Source organism: Carassius auratus, chromosome 16, assembly GCF_003368295.1.
Source record: "Carassius auratus strain Wakin chromosome 16, ASM336829v1, whole genome shotgun sequence".
Taxonomy (NCBI): Eukaryota; Metazoa; Chordata; class Actinopteri; order Cypriniformes; family Cyprinidae; genus Carassius; species Carassius auratus.
The window spans coordinates 5695024-5720363 of record NC_039258.1 but is presented as its reverse complement, the minus strand read 5'-3'; the positions used below and the strand labels follow the sequence as shown (position 1 = coordinate 5720363).

The 25340-nt window shown below is 36.3% G+C and overlaps 3 protein-coding genes across 9 annotated transcripts; 1 reads left to right on the top strand and 2 right to left on the bottom strand.

Moving 5' to 3' along the window:
- Positions 1–811: 811 nt before the first annotated feature.
- LOC113115895 (protein c-ets-2-A-like) lies at positions 812–4058 on the bottom strand. Of its 4 annotated transcripts, none has more exons than XM_026283616.1 (8): positions 3671–4058; positions 3329–3412; positions 2584–2661; positions 2395–2469; positions 2096–2293; positions 1693–1932; positions 1465–1583; positions 812–1326 (listed from the first exon to the last, which is right to left on the bottom strand). In XM_026283616.1, the coding sequence occupies exons 2-8, from the start codon at positions 3408–3410 to the stop codon at positions 1051–1053; spliced, it is 1068 nt and encodes a 355-aa protein (XP_026139401.1). In that variant the 5' UTR covers positions 3411–3412; positions 3671–4058; the 3' UTR covers positions 812–1050. The 4 variants fall into 4 exon arrangements, with proteins under 4 accessions (XP_026139401.1, XP_026139399.1, XP_026139400.1 ...); XM_026283614.1 differs by having other exon boundaries at positions 2584–2694; positions 3671–4054; XM_026283615.1 differs by having other exon boundaries at positions 2395–2484; positions 3671–4054.
- Positions 4059–6514: 2456 nt separating this feature from the next.
- fli1rs (Fli-1 proto-oncogene, ETS transcription factor-related sequence) lies at positions 6515–18761 on the top strand. Of its 3 annotated transcripts, none has more exons than XM_026283607.1 (10): positions 6515–6532; positions 12971–13176; positions 13433–13605; positions 14848–15051; positions 15270–15341; positions 16471–16539; positions 16649–16711; positions 16824–16871; positions 17649–17732; positions 17869–18761. In XM_026283607.1, exons 1-10 carry the CDS (start codon positions 6515–6517, stop codon positions 18390–18392), a joined length of 1461 nt encoding a protein of 486 aa, XP_026139392.1. In that variant the 3' UTR covers positions 18393–18761. The 3 variants fall into 3 exon arrangements, with proteins under 3 accessions (XP_026139392.1, XP_026139394.1, XP_026139395.1); XM_026283610.1 differs by lacking the exon at positions 6515–6532 and adding an exon at positions 6576–6781; XM_026283609.1 differs by lacking the exon at positions 17649–17732 and having other exon boundaries at positions 17869–18392.
- On the bottom strand, positions 18761–23921 carry zp3d.2 (zona pellucida glycoprotein 3d tandem duplicate 2). Of its 2 annotated transcripts, none has more exons than XM_026283611.1 (8): positions 23276–23921; positions 22658–22773; positions 22381–22484; positions 22121–22295; positions 19952–20063; positions 19762–19850; positions 19613–19686; positions 18761–19382 (listed from the first exon to the last, which is right to left on the bottom strand). In XM_026283611.1, the coding sequence occupies exons 1-8, from the start codon at positions 23801–23803 to the stop codon at positions 19150–19152; spliced, it is 1431 nt and encodes a 476-aa protein (XP_026139396.1). In that variant the 5' UTR covers positions 23804–23921; the 3' UTR covers positions 18761–19149. The 2 variants fall into 2 exon arrangements, with proteins under 2 accessions (XP_026139396.1, XP_026139397.1); XM_026283612.1 differs by having other exon boundaries at positions 22658–22724; positions 23287–23921.
- Between the last annotated feature and the right edge of the window lie 1419 nt (positions 23922–25340).

Below are 25340 nucleotides of genomic sequence, written 5' to 3'. Positions count from 1 at the left end.
CGGAACTTTATTTAGTTCCTGGTTCCTGCGGTGGAAACAAACCTAGTACCAGACCAAAGTCCCTAGTTCCTGGGTAAAGTTCCTGCGGTGGAAACGCGGCATTATCCACTGGCTCTTGACTCTACAGTGCATGTGCTACATCCTTTTTAAAACCTCTAGATCAGGGGTTTTCAACCTCTGGGCTGCGATGGTATTGCAAGTGGGCTGCCAATTACTATTAAAAGAAATAATAATATTGTTAATATATGTAAAAATTTCTAAGTCATAACATAACACAAGTTCATATATATATATGATTATTTCCTGTTCTTTGCCAGTTCATTCAGTAAATACAGTTAACAATCTAGCTTCCGAGTACTAAGTTATTAACCCAACAATAGCGGGGTCAGTTAATTTTTTTTGCAGTGGGCCGTGCAAACATACATGTTTGGTTGTGTGGGTCACGAGTTGAAAAAGGTTGGGAACCACTGCTCTAGATTATAAAAAAAAAAAATGCATTCTGTCAGCAATTTAACACAGCAGTAACATACAAGCCTCGGCTTGTAATTATACTGTAATTACTATTTTGAAAATTATTAAATTATTCCGTTACTAAAAAAAGTTATAAAATTACTGTAACGTGTTAAGTAATGTTACTGCCCAACAGTGGATCTCAGGGTAGCAAACATTTAAACATTTAACCCATCTGAAATAACTGTATAAATAAATTTGACAACATTTTGTAAAAAGGTGTATCCGTAACAATTTATTTACAAGAATGCACAAAACATATGCACAAAACATGTCAAAACATAAGTTTACATAAAAAAAAAAAGTATCAGTATCAAAAGAGGTAGCTAACAATGTTTTCTAAAGGCACCTTAACTGCATTTGATGGCCGATTTCAGCTCCATTGTTGAAATTCAACTTATTCAGAAGTCAAAATCAGTTTAAAGTACATATCTTTGAATAGAACTTCAGTCTTTTCTCTGTCCTTAATATTTCCAGGGCATGACTTCTGATGTTTTACAGTTCATTCAGATAATTAGGGGCATTTGAAAACATTCTTCTCTAATGTGCCCAGGAGTCTGTGGTTTCCTCTGATCTGGCTGTGTTTACTACAGATTGTGGAGATGCGCCATTTGATGGTGAGATGTTTAGACTTGTAAAAACCTCGTGCGCTGTTTTTCCAAGCATTCCTTGGACGTCACAAACGAAGCGGTAGACGTAACGCTTTCCCGCCGTTTTGTGAATTATGTTTTTGTGGTAGTAGTAGCGTAGGCCACGACTCAACTTCTCATAATTCATCTTTGGCTTGTTCTTACACTGGCCCCACCGCTTTGCCACCTGGAGGATACAAGGGAAACGGTAAGTAACTTCAACCAACAAGACTACTTCAGAACAGAGAGAATGTGAAAATGCCAGATGTGAAGATAACAATTTTTTTTTTGCTTTTTTGTGTTTTAGTTGAACTATGAATCTTACCTCTGCAGGATCTGACATTTTAAACTCCCAGCCATCTCCAGTCCAGCTAATAAACGTGTGGCAAGCAGAATCTAGCAGAAGTTCTAGAAGAAACTGCCAAAGCTGGATGGGTCCGGATCCTATATGCAAAAACAAATTTGAATTATACATCTCGAAAAGAACAAATTATTCTCACTCTCTGTTCTGATAAGTAATCATACTTTAAGAGCCCCTGTAACAATGCCTCACCTGGATAGGCTGACATGGGTGTCATTTCCCCCTCTCTGTCTGATCTTTGAGATGGTGCATTACGCCTTTTGGCCACACGGGGACAGAACTGCTCAGAGGATTTCGTAAGTGGAGGTGATGAAGATGATGCTGGCTGTCCAAGCATGGAAGTGCAGTAACTGGGTGAGGGATAATCAGACCAATATGAAGGTCTGTTCTGCTGCTCTGCCTCATACAAGACATATGTTCTCTCAGTATCACCTACACAAAAAAGACATGAGTTAATACTGACAATATTAAAAATATTAAAGAATTTAAAAAAATACATATGCTACAATTTAAGAAGAATAAATAAAATAATTAAAAAAAAACTATATGCATGCATATTTTCCACAAGCCTATGCGTCTCTAATAAAATGCCTACCCAGATGGTCCAGACTGACGGTACCGGATGCTCCTCTGTGATTTGGACCTTTCCCAGGTTGGTAATGGCTGCTGGTGTCCATCCCTGGGCTGAATGGACTGCTTTGTGCTGGAGTGCATAGAGGAACAAGGTTCTGGTAGGTTTGATTTGTTTCCTGAAAGGCAACCTGCTGCCGGTCCGCTACCATTCCTTCTGGAACTTTGGAGAAATTGCATCGTATGAGGAAATGGCAAATAAAAAAGGATTTCTAACATTTTAAGAAGAATGGGAAAAAATTGAGTGTTGTTATTGACACTTACTGTTAGTATAGGATGCCCAACAGCTAAACTCAGGAAAGGAATCCAGATTAAAGAGTCCAGAGTCAGTGGAGTTGATTGCAAGAGTATGACCTATTAAAACCACACCAGTTTTTTGTAATCATTAAAAGTACTTGTCTGCATTGTGATTTAATATAATAAATAGGAATATGTACATCATAAGATGGTTACCTTTAGAACTGTGCAAATGCTCCTTCTGGGACTCTGAAAATGTTTCTGGATACTGCTGTTGGCCAGGTCCTTTGCTGTCTAATAAAAATGACAGGTCTTCACCACTGCAGTCTGGAGGTACATTATCAAAGATGTCAAATGAATGAGAGCCAAGAGAGACTGTATTCTAGAATGAACAATGGATGGGACCTGGCATAAAGTTTTCTACACCTAGTCTGAACTGTGCTGGAAAAGAGGCTGTGACAGAGTGGTGAAGAAGTGGATAGGAGAGGGAGTGCTAAATCTGTTTGAGGAGGAAGTCTGGAGGAAAGGATTAGGAAGAGAGGGAGGGAGCAGAATAAAAAAAAAAACGGGTGTCTTTAACCAGACCACCCCTTTTTTTCAACATCCCTGGTTGGGACATTCCTAAATCTCAGAGCATGCATATCCTGACATCCCCTCTTCCTGATGAGCTTTGAATTAGTGCACACAAACAAGATGTCAAGGTCTGATTTTTATGGTTTTGACAGGGGTGTTGCAATGCTGGCTTTGCAGCTCAAGGACAACGGAAATGTTTTGCACGGACATTCAGGAAACAAAGCCGGAGAAATACTGAATCCCACAAAATCTGACAGGCTTTACCCTTGAGGGCAAACTAAATGTGATCACTGCAAATGTGGACTTTGATGTTATCATTTACATACTGAGAGTGAGAGATAACTGAAGATTTCTGTTTGGAGAAAAGCATGTTGAAATAAGATATTACCATATGAGCTGAAGTCAAATCCGCCAGGAACCTCCTGAGTTCTGAAGTCTTCTGTGTAAAATCCAGCTTGATACATTTCCATATCTGAAGGAAAAACAGCATAATTTAGATAATTACCCTAATACAATATATTGTTTCACTGAGTTAGTTTTTGTCCTTGTGTCGGCCTAATTATTCCATTAAAAACAGTCTAATTCTCACACCCTGTAGTATAATTTATTAAACATTTCCATGTGTGTAAAACAGTCTATTATTTTCAATGGCAGCCAGTGATTCAAACACTGATTAGAAATCTCAGCTCGAAAATGACGGATTAAAATCTTACTGATTGGAAAACCTCACCTTAAAGTTCTCAAAGTCCTTATGCTACAGCTTCAATCTCTGCCTTCCAGCTCTGTTGACTGTTTCTGCTGGACTCAGGACCGTTATAAAGAGGCCGTGCGCGATGGGGTGTGTCCGCGCGTCTCGTGAAGGAATGCGTCGTGACTGCGGTTCCCTCCTTTAACTCCTCGTGACGTCAGACAGGAGTCACGACCACAGATTTGTTACCCTTCCATTCATAGAAAAGGTGTCCATGGGGAGTAGAAAAACATCACTAGACGGGTTTGACAGACGTCCCTTCAGATTTTTTTTTCTTGAACACGAGACCGTTTGACCTAAATGTTTTGATTAGATAGAAGATTAAAACGGCTTAAACATAACGATTGGTCTAGGAATCTTTCGAGTTTTCGTACATTAAATGAAGTTACAGTCCGTTCAATTGGGCCTACTTCGGTTCTTTAGATAGCCTAATTTTAATGATCTTCACACTAAAAATGGGTCTTTTCTTTTTTTTTAATAACGGTTGACTAAACGATTTTTTTGGTTGTCCCAAGCGGTTTTTCTATGGCATTAATGCGAAAACTCTTATTTGGAACCTCCGAATGTATCGATGATTTAGCTTATTGGTGACAAGAAACTCTGGAAATAACATTGAAACATATCCAAAACAACATTTAGTGACAAGGAACTCTGCGAAACGTGATCAAAATGTGACATTTGACAATCATTAAAAAAAATAAAAAAAAATAATAATCGTTTTGATTCATAAATTTAAAAATGGAATCTACCCTGAATGAAGTCTATAACCAAAAAAGGTAACACTTTAGAATAAGGTTCCATTAGTTAATGTTAGTTAATGTATTAATTAACATGAACAAACAATGAATAATACATTACTGTATTTATTCATCTTCGTTAATGTTAGTTAATGAAAATACAGTTATTGTTAGTTCATGGTAATTCACAGTGCATTAACTAATGTTAACAAGCACAACTTTTGATTTAAATAATGCATTAGTAAATGTTGAAATTAACATGAACTAAGACTTATAAATGCTGTAGAAGGATTGTTCTTGCTTCATGTTAACGAAAGTAGTTAACTAACATTAACTAATGGAACCTTATTCTAAAGTGTTACCCTAAAAAAATTCTAAAGTGTTCCAATTTCCTAATAACTTTTAAAACCAAACCAATTTGCTAGTCCTAATAAAGCTAATAAAACAATTACTAACATTATTATAATGATGATGTGACAGGTCATATTTTGTAAGCTTATAAAATGGAAAAGTAGACTAGCCTACAACAATTTTTAATTTTGGATTGCGTGTAGCCTATCTTTTTTTTTTTTTTTTGAACGAAATGAAATTGGCTACGTAAGAATATAAATTACAGGCTACATCTGCATTAAGTCCATATCTGATGTTACATTAATAAGTGACAGTAAAACAGTTGATGCTAATTTGTTGGGGTCTATATATCACTTACCGATCTAAACAGAACATTTCTCCTCTCGTCACTTTTGTAGGTCTAACTGGGATTTAGGAATGAGATCAATCTGTACCAGCAACTTTGCCTTTATTGAGGAGTTCGTATCTTTAAAAGCTATTCAAGAGAACAATGGCCTGTTAAATTCCGAGTCGAGGAGGCCTGAAATCACGGCGTGAGTGCTTTGGATAGATAAGACCAACCCAAGAGTCTTGTATAAACAAACACCTCAGGCCATTTTCCTCCGGCGCGCAGAAAAAATACATCTGGAAAAGTTGCCAAATCGTGCAAGGCTTGAGTCGTGATTGATGAAGAGGATACAATCAGTGTCAAATTCCCATGGCACCTCTACAGACGCACGCCCTGTCTCCAAATCCACACGAAGAAATGTTAAAAAATACTTTTTTATAGCATAAAAATATTTAAACACTAACATCTCTTCGTATTACAAAAATACTGTTTCAGAATAATTAATTAAACGATTAAGTAATGTTTACTGACTGGACAATCTAGGAACCATTTGCTTTTATTCTTAATTAAAGGAGTACAAAACTATAGGCTATGTGCATAACGCAATGCAATGGATTCTCTTCAGTTCCGAGAGTTTTGAAGAGCTTTTATGCAGCTGATGATTTAGGATGTTGATACAGTGTTGGCTTGTGGTCTGAGAAATCTAACTTAAGGCGCCATTTCCTGCATGTTTATTTTTTATGTTTGAAGATAAGGTAAAATGTATATCTATAATCAAGGTAAATAACATATGTATTAATGCCTGTTATGTTCTTAAATGCTTATCAAAAAGAAATGAAAAGGGTAAAAAAAAAGATATAGCCTATATATAGGCCTACATAAATATATAAACATAAGGGCAATAACCTAAAGGATTAAAAACAAAGATTTAGGTTTAAATGTTCTCACGTAGCTTATAAATTAAGGTTGCAGATAGATTGTCACGGCTAATAAAGAAAAAATAAAACCGTTCTATATTGTTCTTAAATGGAGAGAGGTCAGATTTGAATAGATTCATTACATTACTTTTTAACTGACTGCAAAATCTCATTATAATCAGAGAATTTAAAACAGGAGGTTTTGGTTTCACAAATATTCCGAGGAGTTAGTGCAATAAGAGTTCACCAATAAGGAACAGAGCTAGATGCTTTTGTGTGACTTCACTTCCCAATTTTAGAAAGGAGAGCTCAAAAGAAAAAAAACCGTTGCCATCCGGTTATGGTCTAAGCGAAAATAGTATGGTTTACGCCGATGACTGAATGCGCCTGTGCACACAAGTCGATGAGTTTCAGCTGGGTTATCAAAGCACCTGGGTTTACATAGCTTAAGTTTACCAAAGTATTTTCTTCATGAACTCCACAGAAATCTGCAATGGACTGTACTATTAAGGTAGGCGTTTGATCTGGTTTATTGTCTTGTTCTGAATATGAGTAGCGAGTGCGCAAACACCCACACGGTTAGCGCGACTACTGGTGAGAGAGGCAAGGCGGTGATGCAGGTCCCCACTCTTTCCTTCTTGTACAAAATTTCCTCTTCCTTCCCGTTCGTGGTTGAATGTCGGCTCTTTAATAACAAGAAACCACTACAACATTTAGACTGCGATAAAAACGAAATGGTGTCCACAGCGCGCGAGAGAGGGTATGCACAAATTTGTCTTTACTTTTGTTTTAACAAAAAAAAATGTAACAGTTCTAGGACGCAAAATGGCATATCATCCAAGTCAAGTAAGCTAAGTACATGTAACTAACTTACTTTCTACTTACCATCTTAAGAACGAGGAAAACTCACGCAAATGCAAACTGGAAAACAATGTACCGAATTTCACATATGGCACAATTATGGCGGGGCGCTCTCGAGGCAGGTGGCTTTATGGCGCCAACAACAAGGTAGACTGTAGAGACTTTAAAAAAAAAACCCCAAAACGAAAACGTCTAGTATTTTTTGTTCTTGCATTCTTTCGATTTTTTAAATCTGACATGGCACTTTGCAATAACTAACAGGCTATATTAATGCATATCAACTGTGATAAAAAAGCATATGCTATTTTTTTGTTTTTGTTTTATTTGGATGGTAACGTCATGGCAAGCAACAGTTCATATTTTTATTAATAGATTGTGGCTAAGTGTTTTGTTGGTGCTGAAAAAATTCCAGTAAAGCTACATAAATGTTGATTATTATGAAGATTAGCTACGTTAATTATTCTAGAACCTCGTTTAATTTAATATAGCTACATTCATTCAAAACAAAACAAACAGAACAAACAAACACAGGGGCTAATCACAAAATTATGAAATCCCAGTCGTTATCTGCCTGCTGAAATTAATTTCGATTATAATTAAATAGGCAATAATACTGTTTGCTAGTTGCTGTATTATATTTGTATCATTTACATAAATATTTGAGCTTGCACTTTATTTTAAGGTGTCCTTGTTGCACATGTACTCACTATTAGCTATAATAACAACAACGATAAATTATGTATAATAACATGCAAGTAACTCTAAGCCAAACCTAATCCTAACCATATAGTAAGGACAAAATAGGCTAGTATTGTCCAAATGTGTAATTATACACTTTAATAAGGCCACCTTAAAATCAATTAAATAAAGTGTATCCATATTTTGAAATAACTAGGCCTTTTTTTTTATAGACATGCTCTTAAACGCGTAAAATAATATTTATTTATATAATATTAGGCCTATTCTAATTGCTCACTATATTTGGTGAACAGCTTTGAATGTGACGCATTGGGGTTGTTCTTTTTGTTCATTCTGCAGAAACTGTGTTGGTTCATCTTGTCCTTTTACGCAATGATCCCCCCCCCCCCCCCCCCAAAAAAAAGCTAGAGCAGACGGGTAGCCTGTTGCATTCCTGCATTTCGTGTTTGTAATTATTCCATGCCTGATTTAGTTCTTTAAGGAATAATTTATAGCAAAGTGCTGGGCGCTTGTCAGGTGTCGTTATCAGAGCAGAGCAGGCTTCCGGTCTCAAACCTCAGACTTTCCGCACACACTTCCGCAGTCCCTCCTCGAAAAAAGGCAACAAAGACTGACAAAACAAAATTGCTTCGATAGATGTGCGATGCCAATGCATTGTTCTACATTTCAATTAAATTAGCCGGAGAGTAAACTAAAGCGAATTGGAACGCACTGCGGGTTTTGTTAATGCAGGTTCTCCTCACTGAAGCGCCCATCTCCACTTGCAAGATGTTGCTGATTAAAACTTGTGAAAACCACAAAGTGTTGTTGCAGCTCAGAGCGCAGCTGCGTGTCTCTTTGCAAAATCAGCATGCCTTAACGTCAACTTCTGCTTTCCTTCACTCTCGCAAACTGAACATGACTAACATCATAACTGTGAAAGTTCTAGCTCGAATATGATTCATTAAGCAAATTCTCGTGCGTTAAAGCTTTTAATATATGCGCTCTTTAAAAAAAATAACATGATTAAATGAAATTAGAAATTATAACCTGCTTATAAATATAAAAAAATGTGGTATAGCACTTTTTTGGTTCTAATTTATTTTTATTATATTGGCAAAATTGGGTAGTAACGAATAATTTAACAATATAAGCTATGAGTAGTTAAACGAACAAACGAAAAATACAACTTTATTTCCTCAGTCGTGACGGTTCCTGCGGTTAAGTATATCAAAGCTGGAGGCCTATTTTTGTTTCTTAGAATGCAGTGACTGCAGTTTTATCAGACTTCATGAGCTAAAACCAAAACGAAAAATTACACATTATCTGGTTGGCACATTAAAAATTCTTTCTTGATTATCGAAACAAGCAGCAGATTCACTCAACCGTGTGGAGAGAGAGAGAGGGAAAACTCTTGGGTTAAAAACAGACATTACAAAACATAAACGTAAAAATATTTTCTAACTTTCGTTCATAACTGAAGTGGTGTTCACCATCCCCAGGTTGTGGGGTTTGTTTGCACCCTGTTAAATGAGAAAAAGTGGTTTTAAAACCAAACTAAAATGACATTTTTGTACTATTTTTTTTGTAGTCATTTCGATCATGTAATAGGAGTAGGCTACTATATATTTGTCCACCTTTACGAATTGTCTTATTTAACATTTATACTCTTTTCATAAATTGCCATCATTTATCAGTGTTTAAAATACAAATATAAAGTTTCCATATCTATTAACTGATATTTGAAATATTTCTACAAGTTATTTTATAATAATTTAGTGCTAAATGTACAATTATAATAACCCTGTCTTCCCTAATACTGTGCCTTGATGATATTTTTATATAGTTATTTAATGGGTTTATATGGCAAATAGCAAACATTTTATAAATCATTTATGGATAATAATACTAAGTTAATGTAGTTAAGGAATTGCACAATTAGGCCCCATTCATTATATTTAAAATGATGAAAATAAATAATAAATTAAATCATTGTCAATCGTGACTACATGGTATGTGCATAGTATTTATGCAGTAACAGTATTTTTTTGCATGTCTGATTTCCGCATTTTACTGTGATTTTCACTCTAGTACTTCAGACCAACAAAATAGACTTCACAGCAGCAAACCAACTAGAATATAATAAAGCCAATTGTGACTGAGAAAGAAATATACAGATCAGTGCATGTCTCCCATATTACCCAATGTCCCATTATGATAATAAGCAAAGGGACATTTCATAACCTGATTTCATTACCAAAGATTGACCACATTGCATTTCAGTGCTTCCTGTACTAGCATGCATCAGATTCAAACCTGTACACCTTTAAAAAAAATAAAATAGACTTATTTCTAGATTTACTAGTGGTAATCTAGTAAATCTGTTGGATTATCACAGAATAAGTTTGCAGTGAACTCCGCCCTTTGAGGGTGATAAACTGTGTGATTAGTTTTTGTGCAAAACCTCTGAAACCTAAAAGCACCTAGGTTTTTTTCTGTGCAGCGTTGCTCTACCACAAGTTCTGAGAATTTCTTTCACAAGACCAAATGGAGGTCTGTTGCAATTGACTTGAAAACACTGCACGCATGTCACAGGCACCCAGTGGTGCCAAAGGACGGCACAACAATAGCATGACTGTGTTTACGTGCATCTCTGCGTGTTGTTTTTGATGTGAGATGCACATTAATCTCACTGACCTCGAGTCGACATTTTGCACACAGCATGCAGTTTGTTTGCTAAAATATTGCGTTTGGTTTCTCAAGCAACAGAGACCGATATGAAACTCATCGAACAGGAAGTCAGTTGTGGCCAGGGTAGAGTATGTTTATGTTCATCACTTTGGAGGAGAGAGAGCAGTACTATGTGTGTTGGGTTGCGGTTTAAAAGGTGCATAGGTGCAAAATAATTTTAACTGCAGAATGAAATACCAGCTGTTTCACTGGCGGCAGTTTAGCTTGCTGTAAAAAAAGATGCAGAATACATCATTTATCACTAGCACATTTGCTTTTTGTATACTGATCCAAATTAATGGTTTGAAGTAAGTGAGTGTTCAAACGGTGTTGGACAATGCAATGCAATCTTAGTGCATGTCATCTCTCCTACACAGAGCAGCATCAAGTTCAGCCTCATCTGTGCCACAAGTTAGGGCTTTCAAATGCACATAAACTAGGTGGTGAAAACTGTTTGCGTTGTCAGCTTGGCCTTTGCGCTTTGCTCGCTTTCACTTCTCTACAAGAGCTACAAGTTTTCATGGCCTTTTTAATGGTGTGTGAGAGATAGCTAGTGCTCTTCACAGCTAGCTCAATAGGAATCACTGCAGTGAATTATTACTAGCAAAATTAAGATATCTTAAGAGAAACCAGTAATATTGACTTGTCACTCGGGTTTGGCAATTCACACTGCAACAACAAATCCATCCATTTGCAAGCCCTGTAAAACTGCAAAGCTTTACAAACTTTCAAACAAAGATGCCAACATTCATCTTAGCTTATCTTTTCTGGTTAAAAATTGGTCATATGAATTTCTTTGAATTTGACGTCACTGTAATTCTACTTCCTTACAATTCAAATTCTTATTCTGCTAGTTCAATTAAAATTCAGGTTTTCTTAATTTCTGAATGGACAAAACCCAAAGTAGCTGGTGTTTGTTTGGGCCATAAGAGAACATTCTTTTCTGGCAGTCTTGACCTGAAATATGAATGATATAAAATCCTTTGAACTTTCATCGTCAAAAAGCAATTTTATCAGTAAATGCCAGTCACTTAAATGAAACACCGAAACAGATTCTTGTTACAAATGCGCAAGACTTCTGATCAGGTGAATGCACCCTACAATGCTGCCTCCTCCCTGTTTGGTGACCCTCATCAGCATTCAGAACAAATTTGTTTTTCAGCTTTAAATGACCCACATTTCTACCACTCCTCTGTTTCCTATCTCATACCCCATGCCAAAAGGTTTCACTGCACATGGGGGCCAGATTTCCTGTGAGCCACCGAAAAAGCTCAGTGCTGACGTATTTCAGCTCTAAAGACAATACTAAAACCCTCTAAACAAGCTCACTGAATTCAGCTATAACACAAACATTAATGCACAAACACATACATTTGAATGTTTAAAGCGTCTTTTTGAAGTTTCAAATGGACACACCTAAAACAGAGTGCTCGAGAGCAGACTACCAACACTATACACAGGAAGAATATGCACAGATGTCTCAATTTCTAATTTGATTCTTGTGCCAAGTCATATCTACCTGGGAGTTAAACGCCTTAAACTATTCCGATAAACTTATTTTTCAGTTTCAAAATTAATACCCCCCTGCCCCTGTAGCTGAACAGTAAGAGAGCATATAAGTAATTTTAGTACTAATTTTATAAGGTTTTGGACTCTAGCTAACATAGCTTTTGAGTCAAAAGACTGAATTAAATGATAATTTCTGTCAACTCTACACTCTTAACCTGTTAACTGTCACCCCGTCCCGAATACGGGGTGCCTACGTTGACTATACTATATTACAATCAAATCTAATCTAATCTTGACAAACTATATATCGTTGGAAAGGTCTAAGACTCCCAAATATATATTTTACCAATGTTTTTTGTTAAAAATTATGTAGGAAAAGTAATATATTAATTTATGACAAGAGTGCACCCTCAGAAATCTACATTACAAAAGGAGTTTTGACCTTTGTTTAAAAAAAAAAAAAAAAAGACTTCCTCATTGCCTTTTTCTCTATCACATTTTAGAAATCATCAGAAGTTATAGATCACTTGAAAACATAAAATCTCAAAATTCATCCTTTAAAATCCATTTTAAAATCAGACGTTGCATTACCATGTAAATGGCACATCAAAATCATGAATTATAAAAATTTTGGTTTGTATCATGCACATTCAAATCTATCTTCAAAAACATGAGTGACAGTTAAGGGGTTAAAAATAAAGGTTCCAAAATGGGGTTTTTGCAGTAATGCCATAGAAGAACCATTTTTGGTTCTACAAAGAATCATTTTCATAATAAAAAACACATTTTAAAAACCTAAAGAACCTCTTTACACCATGAAGATCTTTTGTAAAATGCAGAGGTTCCATGGTGTTAAAGTTTCTTTATGGAACAACAGACACCAATAAAGAACCTTTATTTTGTAGATCGTAGTTCCTCCCTAGAGTTTTTTTTTATTATTGTCCAGATAAACCTTAAGTTTGTACCCCAAATCAATTCTTTTGACATCAGTTGCTGATTAGAAAGTCATGTTATTGCGTTAGTAGCGGAAAACCGTAACATCCCTGTTCTGGAATTACTGACAAAATGCTTAAGTGTTATTTCTATTCTTACGCTATGGCTTGTTGTTCAGCTAAATCAAGGACTTTAAGTGTTTTGTTTACATAACCAGTGTGTGTTCTATACTTCACAGGAAGCTCTTTCGGTGGTGAGTGAAAACCAGTCCATATTCGAGTCGCCCTTCAGTGGTCCCCAGGCCATGCACATGAAGGGAGAGATCACGTCACCTGCAGTGTTCAGACAGGGTTCTGAAGAGAGCGTAGAACCCACTGAGCCAGACTGGACCGGATCGGCCACACAGAACCCTGCGAAGAGAGCAGAACACATCAACGGAAACAGGTGGGCCAACAAACTTTGACGTCAGAAGATCCAAGTCTCCATTTATAAACCCTTAAAGTAAAAGGGTCTTTATTGGCATTAATGGTTCCAAGAGGAAACGTTTCAATGATCAATCACTGATCAAATCCGTCAATATGCATTTCCAGGAGGCATCTGAATTTTGAGTTATACTATTCTTTCAATACCATAATGGTGAGCATTTAGAACCAAAACATTTTAGCTCTCCGTTTCTTATTTTCTCTCATGCATGCCACAGCCGTGAGTCCCCAGTGGACTGCAGTGTGACTAAAAGGACCCGACACATGAGTAACAGTGATGGGGGACCATTGGCCTACCAGGCCTCTTACCCAGAGCCACGGAGCAGCCCGCAGAATGCCACCCCACCCAGCAGCACCACCACAGAGGAGAAGAGGGTCATTGTACCAGCGGGTGAGATCTATTGTGAAAGTGTTTCACTGTCATTTCTACAGAAAAGATGCATTACTACTTGGTCTACTAGTTGTATAATTACTCCGTTTATTCAGCACAGAGGCATTCAATCAAAATTGAGAGTAAATCCATGAATTTTGATTTCATATTGACTGTTTTTGTTAAGCCTAAAACATTAAAATGATCAAAAATTAAAACCATTAGTCTTTGCAACTAAAAATGTTGCCTTTGCAATACAAGTACTAAACTAAAAATATAAAATTAAAAGCCAAAATATGAATAAACAAACAACAGTATATAGATGATACTTAACACCTGTTGACTGTAATATGTTCATAAAAAGGGAAGCATTTAAGTACCTGACAGATTTAGTCTGCAGTTGACCAATTTCTAAAACTAGAGGATGTATAGATGTCTAAACAAAGATATGTGGTAATTATGCAGTGGCCACAGGCTCTTGCATCACTTAGGAACTTGTGCTTTGTGGTTAAAAAAAGGTTAGTTTGAAATACAAGTAGTGTTAAAGAAAGAAAAAGCACTAATGTGCTTCCTTCTGGTAGATCCCAGTAAACCAAGTAAACTACAGATGGTTGCACAGATTCTAACAGAGATGATAACTTCTTTCTCCCAAACCAATTAGGAAGTTGAGTTATCTTCAGTGAGGTGTTTTGAACATTATTAAAAGGGCAGAGCGGTGGAGTCGCTCCATGCATTGTGCGACAGAGAGTGTATGGGATACCTCCTCATGAGTCACCCAGCCCAAACAATTATAATGCTCATAATTCTCGGATATGGCGTCATATTTCAAGGACAAATAAGAGAGTATGATGGCTTATAGAAGGAGAACTGTAATATGCAGAGAAGCATTTCCGATAGCATTCCGATTAATCTCAAAGGCAGCTGAACTGTGGCGTCAAAAAGGCAGAGAAAAAAATCCTCTAAAAATAAACCAGGCATTGGTCAAGAATATAATTAGTATATAACACACTTACATATCTATTCAAATATCAAATAAACGTCAATGAATGAAGAAACAACATGCATCCACATCATCCAAACCATGACCCCTTGGCCTAAAACCCTTACTGAAGAACAAAAAAATGTATTAGCCCTAACTTACAGACTTTAAGAGTAGTAACCGAGAGTGCACTGACTCTTTTACCTCATGTTTGAACTCTGATAAATACTGTCACAGCTGAAGCACTTGTTCCTCATTTTATCCTTGCTTCTGTCCTGTTTTAGACCCAGAAGTATGGACACAAGATCATGTGCGGCAGTGGGTAGAGTGGGCAATAAAGGAATACGGCCTTTCCGATGTGGACGTGTCCCTATTCCATACTCTGGATGGAAAAGCACTCTGCAAAATGACCAAAGAGGACATGATGCGTCTCACTACCGCATACAACACAGACATCCTGCTCTCTCATCTAAACTACCTCCGGGAGAGTAAGGAACTTTGCCCATAATTCCATATGAATAATCCATTAATAATTGTTAATCTGGTCAAGAAAACATAAGGAAAAACTATAAAACAACTTTAATCATTTCCATTTCTAAAATTGTGGAAAAGTTTATGCATATTTAAATATATGTAAATTAAGTATACAGTAAATATAAATACAGTAAGTTAAGAGGTCTTATTTTCTTTACTATTGTTTACTCAGGTAGCCCCACTTTTTCCTACCCTGCAACCCCTACCAATACACAACCACAGCCTAGACTACAGGTTAAAGCTGGTAAGTCAAACATTTTACTTCTATTTAAGATAAAATTGGATGAGCTGATTTTGCAACCCCTGTCCGAATGTACACCACATTTTATATAAGTGCCCCAAAATTAGATGTTTTTTGTAACGAATGATCCTAAAGTTATTCCAGTGAACTAAAAGCAATTTTGTGCCTAATGATCTTCTTATTTTATCCAATGCAAATGACATGTACTAAACACTTATTGTATCATAACGTGGTTGAAGCCCTATGATAAGTCACAAGGTTATTTTTAGCTATACTAAAATTCTTAAAGGGGTAGTTCAACCTAAAAGATGATATTTAATTCATTAAAATTAAACAATTTACTCACCCTCAAGTTGTTTCAAAACTTTCTTTCTTCGTTAAATACAAAAGATATTTGGAAGAATGCTGGTAACCAAACAGTTGCCAGAATCCATTAACTTCTGTAGCATGGAAAAATACAAAGGAAGTCAATGGATACCGGCAACTGTTTGGTAGCCAACATTCTTCCAAATATATTTTGTATTCAACAGAAGAAAGAAACTCATACTGGTTTGAAACAACTTGAGGGTGAGTAAATGACAGAATTAATTGTTTTTAGGTAAACTAGATCTTTAAATCTCCCATTAAATAGCCATTGAAAATTTTTATATATATATATATATATATATATATATATATATATATATATATATATATATATATATATATATATATATATATATATATATATATATATATATATATATATATATATATATATATATATTTCTTCAATGAATTTTGCCCCAAGTGTTGCAAGGTTTTTGAATCGTTGCACTTTCAGACAGGAAACAGCTGCATCAGGACAGGAAGTAAGGGGTGTAGAGCTCAGGTTAGGATACAATTGACTATTCTCTGGTAAAGAGAATCAGTTAGAACAAAAGGACAATCACCCTGAGGAATTGTGTGCCATCTTCAGGCCTTCTTACCATTTTGCTGCTGGCTTTGTTCTACCCTGCGTTTCTCCTAAGGGATCTTTAATGCAGGGCTTCCTTCCTTCTGAGGCTGCGCTTCTCCTTACTCTATAAAGCCATCCTTTCCTGTAAAATCTCCCTTGTGTAAACTGCTCCTATCTGACTTTGCCTCGGCACAGAAAACAGCTTTGAGGAGATCGGCAGAAGGAATAGTTGGTCCTCAAGCGCCTTACCAGCTGTCCCAAAAGGTTGCTCTACATTCACAAAAACATCATAATGTTACATAATTATATTGCATAAATATGAAATTAAAAAATAAATAAAACCCACCTTTTTTTATTCTTTTAAATATCACAGGTTCTCCAATCGAACATCAGCACAACACCAGAATTACAGAGCCTCCACCAAGACTTCCACAAGGTCAACAAGTGCACCTTTAAATTGAATACTCTATGAAACTGATTTTAGTTATCTTTTTGTTAAACTACACCTCAAAATATATAATCCGTATTTTACATTTCCATCTTTGCAGACCCCTACCAAGCATTAGGTCCCATCAGCAGCCGTCTTGCAAATCCAGGTAAGTGATTAAACAGAAAACTGTACAAGCATCACTCTCAAATTAACAACAAATGTGGCCTTTTTGGGGTATGTAATCTTTGGATGCACAGACAGGGCACAAAGTTTTGCCCTTTTATAATAAATGAGATTAGACCATATACGTGTTCAGTTATATCAGTTGTATGATAACTGAATAACTGTTGTTAATATATTCTGGACAAATGCATAAAACTGAACAAAATTATATTTTTATTACAATAATTTTTAATATGATAAATTTATCATAAAAAAGTTTGGGGTCAGTTAAACAAAGACATTAAAAGACCAAATGTGACGGTAAAACTAACATTTGGGAAAATAAGAAATCTATTGCTGCACAGTTTCCACGATATATAAAATAATATGCACCTAATAATAATAATAATAATAATAATAATATGTACCAAATCATCAATTTCTGAAGGATCATGTAACTGAAATCTGGAGTAATGGCTGCTGAAAATACAGCTTTGCCATCACAGAACTAAAATGAAACTGTAAGATGCATTTCAATAGAAAACCAATATTATAAGTTGTAATATTTAAAAATATTAAGTTTTTTATTGTATTTTTGAACAAACAAATACAGCCTTGGTGTGCATAAGAAACTTTAAAAACAAAAACATAAAATAAAGAAAATCTTACTGACCCCAAACTTTAGTTAAATTTTTTTAATATTAAGATTTAAACTCCTGTGAAAAAAGCACATGATTAGTATGACCATTAGCATGACGTTTGCCCGACCTTCTTTACACAGAAACGAAACCAATCCACACCAAGATCCGACCGACCAAACACAATTCTAACAACCTGCCCGTCACCAGCACTGACAGGACTGTGGGTAGGTGTCTGACCGACCCACATTCTGTTTCTGTGTACAACATACATTAAAAAGGTCACATTTGGAAAAAACAACATGCCCTAAAAAGCCCTTCCGGGCACTGCTGAAAACCTCTTAACACTTTATTTTCACACAGGCTCTGGTCAGATCCAGCTGTGGCAGTTCTTGTTAGAGCTGCTGTCTGACAGCAACAATGCCGCCATCATCACCTGGGAGGGCACTAACGGAGAATTCAAGATGACCGACCCTGACGAGGTGGCCAAGCGCTGGGGCGAGCGAAAGAGCAAGCCTAACATGAACTATGACAAGCTCAGCCGGGCCCTCCGCTACTACTATGACAAGAACATCATGACCAAGGTGCATGGAAAACGCTATGCATACAAATTCGATTTCCAGGGCATCTCCCAAGCTCACCAAAACCATCCTCCAGAAGGGGGTGTGCTCAAATTCCAGCCTGAAGGGCCATATGTGCAAAGCTACCACAGCCACCAGCCAAAAATGAACTTCATGGGCACTCATTCAACCCCTATGCCCGTTTCAACAGGGAATTTCTTTGGGCCTCCAACCACCTACTGGAACTCTGCAACAGGAGTGGTGTATCCCAGCTCACCCATGCCACGACATCCCAGTACTCACTCGCATTTGAACTCTTATTACTAAATCAGTCTAATTATAAAGCCCTGGATTATATATGAGACAGAGTATAACAAGACATCAACTTTTCAGGAATCCTCATCCAATGCAAATCCTTTGTAGCAATTCCAAACAGTTCTCCATCTCAATGCATGCACATCAAAACAAAGCTGTACAACTTCTGGGCTAAATTGTAAATAGGCCTTGCATGTTTCATACAAGGCATTGAAAAGACTGGTCTGACATTCCCCAAAAGCATGCATACGTATCGGTCTAAAAATGTAATATTCCTTTGTAAGCATGTGCTTTGTACAGTCTTTTTTTTTATCAAATAACTTCACTCTTCTTAATATGTAACATTATATTTCAAACCAATAAAACACGTAGCTCACTTAATGCACCTGTGAATTTTATTATGGTCTTTGAATTGACAATACCAACCATCCATTTACTACAAAGAATATCCTTTTCAACATTTTTGTGCTCAACTATTTTCTTTCTTAGTTTGGAGAACATAAAATAACCTTTTTTCACTACTAAAAACCATCGTGTTTTGCAGTTTAGTGTAGTTTTTTTTTTCATATATTTACAGTAGCTATTCCCAAGGGACAATGGTCTCACACCATATTAGTGATACATTATCAAAACAATGACACTGCAAAAAGCTAAACGTAAAGGGAAAAAAAGCTAACTTCAAAAGTGTGCATCATGTATTTATTAACAGATCAATTGCAATTTAACTGAAAACACTAAATCAAAAAATGTCTTTTTAAATCCTTTTTGTTTAGTCCAATCCAAATACCTCCTCAAATATTCTACGTGGCTCCACAAATTTGTCGACTTCCTCCACCACAGGCACAAAATGTTGAGGTCCAATCTCAGCTGTCTGTGTGGTTATTACATCAACAAAGCCTGTTCCCACCTCTTCTGTCATGAATGGAGATGTTTGCTCTTTCTCGACCATCTCCAAATCAGACTCCATGATCCAGGGCTCACTGGTGATGACCTTACTGGACACTGTAAATTAATTCATAAAATATGGCTTGACGCAAATCTGAGATTCAAAAGTCAGAGAACAGGTTCACTTAAATCTAATAAAACCTCCATGATGTGGCAAGACTTTCCTGACAACTAAACAAGCAATATTGCACTTACTCTCAATGCAGTGCTATGAAAAGATATACAATATATTCCAACAACAACATACCCTGCCCTAAATTGTCCTAAAATCACTTGACATTTCTTACCAGACAGGTCAGAAGACAGACATGTGGAGTCACAGCAGAAGCATGCATCATTTGAACCGTATAACTCTTCCCATCTGAGGAAATGATCCAAATTAGTACTAATTCGGTTCTGAAAACTGCACTCACATCACACCCAAGATTCAATATACCGTTCTGTTGACTGGTTGTAAGTGCAAGACTTTGCACTTGATGTTGGTTTGAAACTTCCGACGGATATTTCACAATGCATGTAAAGATGCTGAGAATAAAATGAACAGGCAACCTCAATAAATTGACTCAACTGATAAGTCAATCTTTCATCAAAAATTATCAGCATGCCATTATAGCTCATTATTTCACCTCGCCCAGCATCCCATGAAACAGAAAAGCATCCAAGGAGAACCGCAAAACATTTCTGTGTCCACTTTGGATGAATTTGGACCACCTACTGCTCTTGCTATCAGTCATGCACCTGAAATAAAAATAGCACACATGTAAAGCCTGGCATGTAATAATAAATGATAATTAGAAAAGTACACCACCCCCACAATGTTACCATTTATTTTACATTTAGACAAAATATAAAAACAAATACAAAAAATTTTGCATGAACATTGTGTGTTACATTAGTCTTATATGGCTCATATAGTACAAAATAGGAAAATATACAGCAAATACTTGAAGGAAAAAAAGTGTAGGTGCAGCTGCTGTTATTTATATGGCCAAAGAGTAAAATAACATTTTGAAAGCTTGTAATGCAAGTCAAAAAAAGATTTGTAAAAGTATAGCAGACTACCTACATAATACAAATAAATACAGGCCCGGCGCCAGAGGGGGGTCCCTCAAACATGCCCCTTCAGACCGAGGTGAATGGTCGGACTTGAGTTTAGCATATATTATAGTCTTACTTATACAAGCGCCTGCTGTTGAATCTGCTTTCATTTAGATGCAAAAGCAGCACACAGCCTCGGTTTTCTTCGTAATAATAGCGTAACAAAATAGATTTGGCAAACAAACCAGTGTATCTTCTTCTTTGGAAAGCATCAAATAATTTTACCGTGCATTTAGGCGAGCAAATGTAGCCAAACAAATGTTTGTTGACTTCTAAAACACAATGGCCAATCAGAAGTGTTTAAGTTGGAATCCACGCAATCACTGCTCCAGTCACAGTTTTTTGTCCAGTGCTGGGCTCTAAAAATCATTTAAAAGTTTCATCATGTAGTCATGTTCATTGAATTTTTATTTAAAATTTTTCTACTTTGTTAGATCGTGATGAATGAGTGAGTTTTTAATTAATTTAAAGGGAGCAGTCTTCGCATGCTGTATAGCCTACAATGTTTTATTCAGAATTTAAATAAAACTTCATGCTTGACAGCCATGTATGACACAGAGAAAGCCAACTACTATACTATATAGAAAAAGATAATTTCAGAAGCATGCGACTCTGCAACCGATCTGGTCCAAACGCAGGATTTAGGTAAGGAAACGGTTATTATTTGTATTGGCTGCCACGCCAAACCATGCACACTTAAAGAGCCAGTAAGATGAAAATTCTAAGCTTCCTATCACTGTTTATAAGTCATGTACGATAGGTTTATATCCATCCAAGGTTAAAAAACATTGTCATTTTGTCAAAATATCATTTTAAAATTACCTCAATTCTCAGAGATCCCCAAACGGTTCGTGCGAAGCTGTTCAAAAGATTCAGTTTCCTTAAACCCCATCTTTCGGTTGCATACTGTGTTCTGATTGGTCAACTGACAAAGTTTTGATTGGTTGTTCCGCACACAACTTCACGGTAAACAATGCGTTAGCATCTGTTTGGGGTGAATTATGTCTTATTCCTCTCACCGCGAAGCAAACAGTAAAATAAAAAACTTGAACAGTCTCACTGCTTTTTCTTCTGTGTGGGTGTATTCAATCCGCGCGCTTCAATTTGAATCTGCTTTTCTGTGTTTCTGTGAAATATACACACACACATTTTTTAACAAGTAATTGTAACACTTTACAATAAGGTTCGATTAGTTAATGTACTACAGTCTATAATTATTGTAAAGTACTACCTAAAGAATGTATTTCGAGCTTTCACTTGAAAAATATTAACATTAATTTCAGGCCCCCTAAAAAAACATAAAAGCTATATATGTCCAATAGTCTCAGCCTCAGACGTCCCACCCACAGAGGTCGTTCTGAAGGTCTGGCTATGTGAGATTATCTCTCCAATAACAGGTCTTAAGATGATATTTCAATGCTTTGGCATATAATTAATCTTTGTAGCTTATATTGTGGGAGTAACACACAATGCAATACAGTGGTGTAAAACTAAACATTCTACAATTATACCATAAGGCATTTTACTTGCTAAAAATGTATAGACTATCATTTACACAACAGAAGGCATGTTAGTAGATTACTGAGCAGTTTTTCCATCCAAATTTTCATTATGTTGAGAATTTGAAGGCCTTAGAAATTTGCTTATCAAAAATAACACAAGTAGGCACTATAAGGGCTTAATATACAAAGTGTTACCCGTAGTTTTCAATGACTGTAAATCTTGGCATGGACAAATGAGAACTGCTGCTGGTCACATAACAGGAATCCACAAACAGCCTCTCGTCCCCAGCAAGAGGGGGTCCGTCTGCCTGGAAGTACATGGGGTGACCAATGGTATACTCTTCGGTGGGCGATAACCGTCTCCACAGCTCTAAAAGACCAGATGATGATGAAGATGATGATTCATTGACTGATATAGCAATGAGTACTCATCTTATTAGTCAAACCTTGCTTACCATCACGGGGTGTGAGTACAACACTGTCCACAGTTCTCAGGGGTTTGAAGTAGTTCTGATATCTGATTTGTGGTATGTAGCCAATTTTGTACGAGTAATGATATCTGGAGAAACAAAAAACGGCTTAGATGGTTAAAAAAAGTAAATCAGCAATTAAAATGCACACAAAGTTGAAACAAAAAGGTCTCGCAAGTAGAACACATTCACATACAGAGTTTATCTTAGTATTTTTGTCTAGTTTCTAGTCAAAATATAAATTCGAAAGACACAGATTTACCTGTTAAAGTGACACTCGACAGGTAGTGAGAAAGGCATGGCACGGCGGATTGGCCCCAGGTCCGTCACTGGAGAGTAGTGCAGTATGTTGGAATATGTTACTCTATTGTTTATTAACTGCATTCAAAAAGACAAAGATCATTTCACAGCAAAGTTTATAAAGTGAAGCCCTGAGTTGAACGGAGCAAAATTATTTTCTGCACCTTGGCGCTATCATGAGTCTCCTTCCTTTTACATTTTTTACCATAACATTCCATCTATACAGTAGTCAACAATTAAAGTGGATCAAAAAAGTTAATCAAAGTTGTCCTAAGACGAGAACTGGTATTGTTCCAGTTTTAGGACAACTTTGACACACACAGCACGCATTTTTATTGTTTTGCTGTAAGATTATAAAATGTTTGCAAAGACTTATTGTGAACGTACTATTTGAAATTATACAAATTAAAAAGCAACAGATAACACACATTAGCTACATTTTGAATGTAGCCTACGTATCCAAATTATAGTTATTATTTAACGTGGTGCGTTATGCTACTTACAGTTTACTGTACTTTGTTATTTAAGATGGAAAAGGGGGAAAAAGACAACTAAATAAATATATATAAGCCAAGCACACCTTTTTCTTACTTCCACACTTGTCCATGTCGTAAATAAACACGTGATAGTATTTTGTAGTCTTGCTGATGTCGCATGTTCCCAGTTTTAACTTTGAATGAAGGCCGCCGATGCCTAAAATGTGTTTGTGAACTTTAACGATCATTTTTTTCATTTGACAAACGACGTTTACTCCTTGTGTTCGCCCGCTGCGGCGGGAGGCCTCCGGTAACGTTACCGCGGTGCGCGGGACGAGGACTTGTTTCGTCTCCTCGGGCAGTTGTTCACGGCCTGTTCCATGCATCGGAGAGAACTGCTTTTTGTCCAAAAGTGGGGTTCTTGAATGCTGGAAAACGGGAAGTTGTAAATATGGCGAGCCGAGACTCTCGACAGCAGATCCGTCGAAATCTAATCCAAATATTTCGTCCAGTGCTGAGGTCGAATTGCTCGCGTGCTTTGACGCAGATCGTGCGGGGTACACATACGTGGAGGACAAGACCAGTAAAGTAAATATTACTGGGAAATAGAGCTTCATATCTTTAAACTGCATCAAAGAAATGGTATTAGTCGCTATTTTACTCAAACAGTGTTGGTAACCATGACATATTTCAGAGCTGAATGGCTAATTAATGCACCTGTCGCCTGTTTCACTAGAAGTGATGGCAGACTGATTCATTTCCACGAATCGGTTCTTTCGAGCAGGTCTCAAAACAGATTCAGCGCATTTTACTTTAAGACGTCATCCCTGAAGGAAATCGGTGACGGAAAGTTCTTTATTTATTGGGTTAACAACAAACATTTTAAAACATAAATACATTTTGAAACAATTTTTCAACTTCTATCAAAAAATAAATAAATTCATACATATAATACATTGATTAAGTTTAGTGCTTTTTAGTGCTTCGGTAAATTCGTGCATTTATCTTTTGCGAGATAGAATGTTTTTAGCTTCCCAAGCTCTATTGCTGGGTATATCATTATTTTAGATCAGTATTTTTTTTTCTGTTTGTGTTTTACATTTCTGAATGTTTTAAATAAATACACCAATAAAATGTAGTTGCTATTAAGATTTGTTGGCATTAGTAGCCATATTCATTCTGGTGATGTCTAATCTTAGTTTTCTCATAATCTAGAGCACATTGGTTTGCTGTGAACACATGGAGACATACAGCAGAGTTGCGTAATCCGACAAGGCATCATAGCCTTGAGGTTACCAAAATCTGTTACCCTTTATTTAATAAAGAATGGCTTTAATGCTCCTCAAATTTACTCTGGTGATGTCTAAACTCCTACCCTAGAAAGCATACTCTACTTTGAACAGCAACAGACATACATCATGATCATCAAATCCAAAAGCAAAGTATTATAAAGTTACCAAAATCTATTACCCCTTTTTATTTTTACACAGAATGGCTTTAATTTTACCTAAATTCACATTGCTGATTTCTGACCTTCTTGGTTTTATATAAGCATTGTTGTCTTATAAGAACAGATGCGGATACAGAGGATTCACCAAATTGGACAAGGCAGTCTAGGTTACCGAAATCTGTTACCCTAAAAATGTCTAAACCTTTTATCTGTATTTTAAAAATGCATTTTCATCTGATGTGAGCAGATACACAGCATGGCAATCAAATTCGACAGTACATAAGAAATTGCCGAAATCTGTTACTGCTTTTTTATTTTCAAATGAGTCTGTTCTCCATATTCATTGTCTAATCTCATCAAGGAATTCTCTTTAGATTTTATTCCTGTGATTTATGAACGCATTTAGACAAAAGATCATAATGCAAATTTTCTTTGTGCATTTTTTTTTTTTTTTTTTTGTAAAATATGACATTTAAGATTATCTCTTTAAGAATAAGTCATTCGAGGCATCTAAGAGGGCAGAGGACTTTCTTTTCAATACAAGTACAGAAATTGTGACCACTTGTATATTGCATTCAGTTGAATCCATAAAGTATGCAGAGACCAAGGTCATTCAAGGTACCAATAAAACGGAAATAAATAAACACTTGAAATTATAAAATGACAACTTTATTATAAATCTTACCTTGGAGACCCTGGAATGACTGATAGTCTCTGAT

Excerpts from the sequence above, each read along its gene's own strand:
- LOC113115895 (XM_026283613.1), bottom strand. The coding sequence starts at position 3,410 with ATGGAAATGTATCAAGCTGGATTTTACACAGAAGACTTCAGAACTCAG. Across the intron at positions 2,294-2,394 it reads TTGGGCATCCTATACTAACA|TTCCAGAAGGAATGGTAGCG; the intron begins GTAAGTGTCAAT and ends ATTTCTCCAAAG. Across the intron at positions 1,584-1,692 it reads ACCCATGTCAGCCTATCCAG|GATCCGGACCCATCCAGCTT; the intron begins GTGAGGCATTGT and ends TTTTGCATATAG.
- fli1rs (XM_026283607.1), top strand. Across the intron at positions 13,177-13,432 it reads GAACACATCAACGGAAACAG|CCGTGAGTCCCCAGTGGACT; the intron begins GTGGGCCAACAA and ends TGCATGCCACAG. Across the intron at positions 16,540-16,648 it reads CTTACCAGCTGTCCCAAAAG|GTTCTCCAATCGAACATCAG; the intron begins GTTGCTCTACAT and ends TAAATATCACAG.
- zp3d.2 (XM_026283611.1), bottom strand. The coding sequence starts at position 23,803 with ATGCAGTTTAAAGATATGAAGCTCTATTTCCCAGTAATATTTACTTTA. Across the intron at positions 19,851-19,951 it reads TTCATGGGATGCTGGGCGAG|CATCTTTACATGCATTGTGA; the intron begins GTGAAATAATGA and ends TTTTATTCTCAG. Across the intron at positions 19,383-19,612 it reads TCTGTCTTCTGACCTGTCTG|TGTCCAGTAAGGTCATCACC; the intron begins GTAAGAAATGTC and ends ATTAATTTACAG.